This window comes from Malania oleifera, chromosome 13 (assembly GCF_029873635.1).
Source record: "Malania oleifera isolate guangnan ecotype guangnan chromosome 13, ASM2987363v1, whole genome shotgun sequence".
Classification (NCBI taxonomy): Eukaryota; Viridiplantae; Streptophyta; class Magnoliopsida; order Santalales; family Ximeniaceae; genus Malania; species Malania oleifera.
Genome location: NC_080429.1, coordinates 12,192,002 through 12,194,383, shown reverse-complemented (window position 1 = coordinate 12,194,383; position 2,382 = coordinate 12,192,002). Strand labels below are relative to the sequence as shown.

Sequence of the window (2,382 nt, the reverse complement as noted above, 5' to 3'; positions counted from 1 at the left end):
AAACAAAAGCCCTACCACATCTTTTATTTGCTCGGGTCTAGTTGCTTTTTGACTAAGACAAATAACAACAATAATAATTACAAATACTCATAATATTGATAACAATATGTACGTAAAGACAATGCAATCTTACTTTTACACTTAATTATAGTTAGCAGTATATTGACAGTCTAATTGAATAAAGCTGATTTTATTTTTGATCACTATATTTTTTTAATTTTTTTAAATTTTGATCACTATAGTTTTTTAATGTGATTATCATATTGCAAAATTCTTGCAGTTGATTTCCAATAATTTATATGAATTATCTTTCATATTAAATCATATCTTATTGAATTATTCTATTACAAAAATAACTAAATTTTTTTGTTTATGTAATGCAATTATTTAGTCTTTTTTTATTTTTTATTTTTCCTAAACGTCCAACTTGTGATTTATTCTAATGGCAATATTGTGATATATTTGAGTATGGAGGCTTTGTATATGGAAAGGAACATATGCTTTAGAAAAAGATACGTATCCCCGCAGTGCGACTGACAAGTGACAACGTATTCATCCATATCTCCTCTCCAGTAGAATCCAGGATAGGTTCCATGGGCGCCTTGCATTGGTCCATAATCGCCAAAAGAACCTCCAAGAGATCTCCCGTCCTCCGTCGCCGCCGAGCCTCCACCAGTACTCCCATTTCTTATGACGAATGGGAAATGACAAACTTTCCATCAAACTTTCAAACACAACCCCGAGAAGAGGACCAAAACCCAGAATGGAAAGGAGAAAATCAAAACAAGAGAGATGGTAAAGAAGGTAGGGCCAAGTATGAATGGGATTTCACTCTCTCCGCCGTTGTTTCTCCAACCGCCGCCGCCGGAGCCGCCGTCCCCGACTCCCTCAGCGCCGTTGAGTTTGACCCCTCCGACACCCTCCTGGCCACCGGCGGAATCTCCAGAAAGATCCGACTTTACAGCGTAAAACGTTTGCTGGTGCATGAAGAAGAAGGAAAAGATAACCTAGGCGAGCAGGATTCGAAAAATATTCCTACGTTGGATAATACACGTGCATGCGAGTACTATATTTGCACCCCAGCCAAACTCAGCAGCTTACGGTGGCGGCCCAATTCCGGCGGCCAGTTTTTGGGCTCCGGCGACTACGACGGTGTGGTAATGGAGTACGATCTGGAGCGGAGAATGGCCGTTTTCGAGCGCGACGAGCACGGAGGGCGCCGGGTCTGGAGCGTGGACTACTCGCACTGGGACCCGGTTACCGGGGCATCCGGGTCGGACGACGGAACCATGCAACTGTGGGACCCGCGCTGCGACGGAGGCGGGAGCGTGGCGGCGGTGCAACCCGGCGGGTCCCGGAGCCCCGTTTGTAGTGTCGAGTTCAACCCGTTTGGTGGGGCGTTGGTGGTCGCCGGGTCGGCGGACCGGAAGGCATACGGGTACGATATCCGGAAGATGGTGGATCCGGTTTTCGTGCTCGACGGGCATTGCAAGCCCGTAACTTACGCTCGATTTCTGGGTGCCAGCACGATGGTGAGTTCGGGAACGGACGGGTGCTTGAAGCTGTGGAATGTGGACGATTTGAGGATGATTCGGACCTTCAGAGGGCACGTGAACACCCGGAATTTTGTCGGGTTATCGGCTTGGAGGAATGGAGGACTAATCGGGTGCGGGTCCGAAACCAACCAGGTGTATGTGTACGACAGGAGGTGGGGGGAGCCGGTATGGGTGCACGGGTTCGGAGTTTCGGGTGAATCCAGGTCGGGGCGCGGGTTTGTGAGCAGCGTGGGGTGGAGGCAAGTGGGCGAGGAAGAGTGCACGCTTGTGGCCGGAGGATCCGACGGCGTTTTGCGAGTTTTTGTAGGCAAAAAAAGGCCAAGCTCTGCCACAGGGTGACTTCTCTTATCCAACTGCGAAATGATTTGGAAATTTCTATCCGAATAGAAAATTTTTATGTTCTGAAAGGCCAACGGATCTTTAATTTTTCCCTCTTTATTTTTTTAAGGAAAAAATAAAATAAAATTCTAACAGGTGTTGAATGAGCATATGTGTGCATCGAGCCCACCGCTCATTTCATGTGGTCCGAAAAAATTAGGCACTTGCATGAAGCTCCCTGATTAATGCTTGGTGGATGAGGTCAAAATTGAAACATATTGGTTAGCTTTTTTTGTTTTAATAAATTAAAATATTGCAATTTGGATGTTTTTCTTTTCATGTATTTCATCAAACTAAAATATTATTTGTGGGTTTTTGAAAACTTCATACTTGCTTTTTAAATTTTGTTTTCAAGTTTAAAATTTATTATAGCAATATCAAATGACTTCTCGGTTATTAATATTTACTAAATGACACAAACGCAACACATGGTTTTAGAATTTTTTTA

The 2,382-nt window shown here is 44.1% G+C and overlaps 1 protein-coding gene across 1 annotated transcript; it reads left to right on the top strand.

Annotated features, from left to right (window-relative positions):
* Positions 1-493: 493 nt before the first annotated feature.
* On the top strand, positions 494-2,041 carry LOC131146361 (WD repeat-containing protein RUP2). Its single transcript, XM_058095936.1, has one exon. The coding sequence runs from the start codon at positions 594-596 to the stop codon at positions 1,893-1,895; it is 1,302 nt and encodes a 433-aa protein (XP_057951919.1). The 5' UTR covers positions 494-593; the 3' UTR covers positions 1,896-2,041.
* Positions 2,042-2,382: the final 341 nt, after the last annotated feature.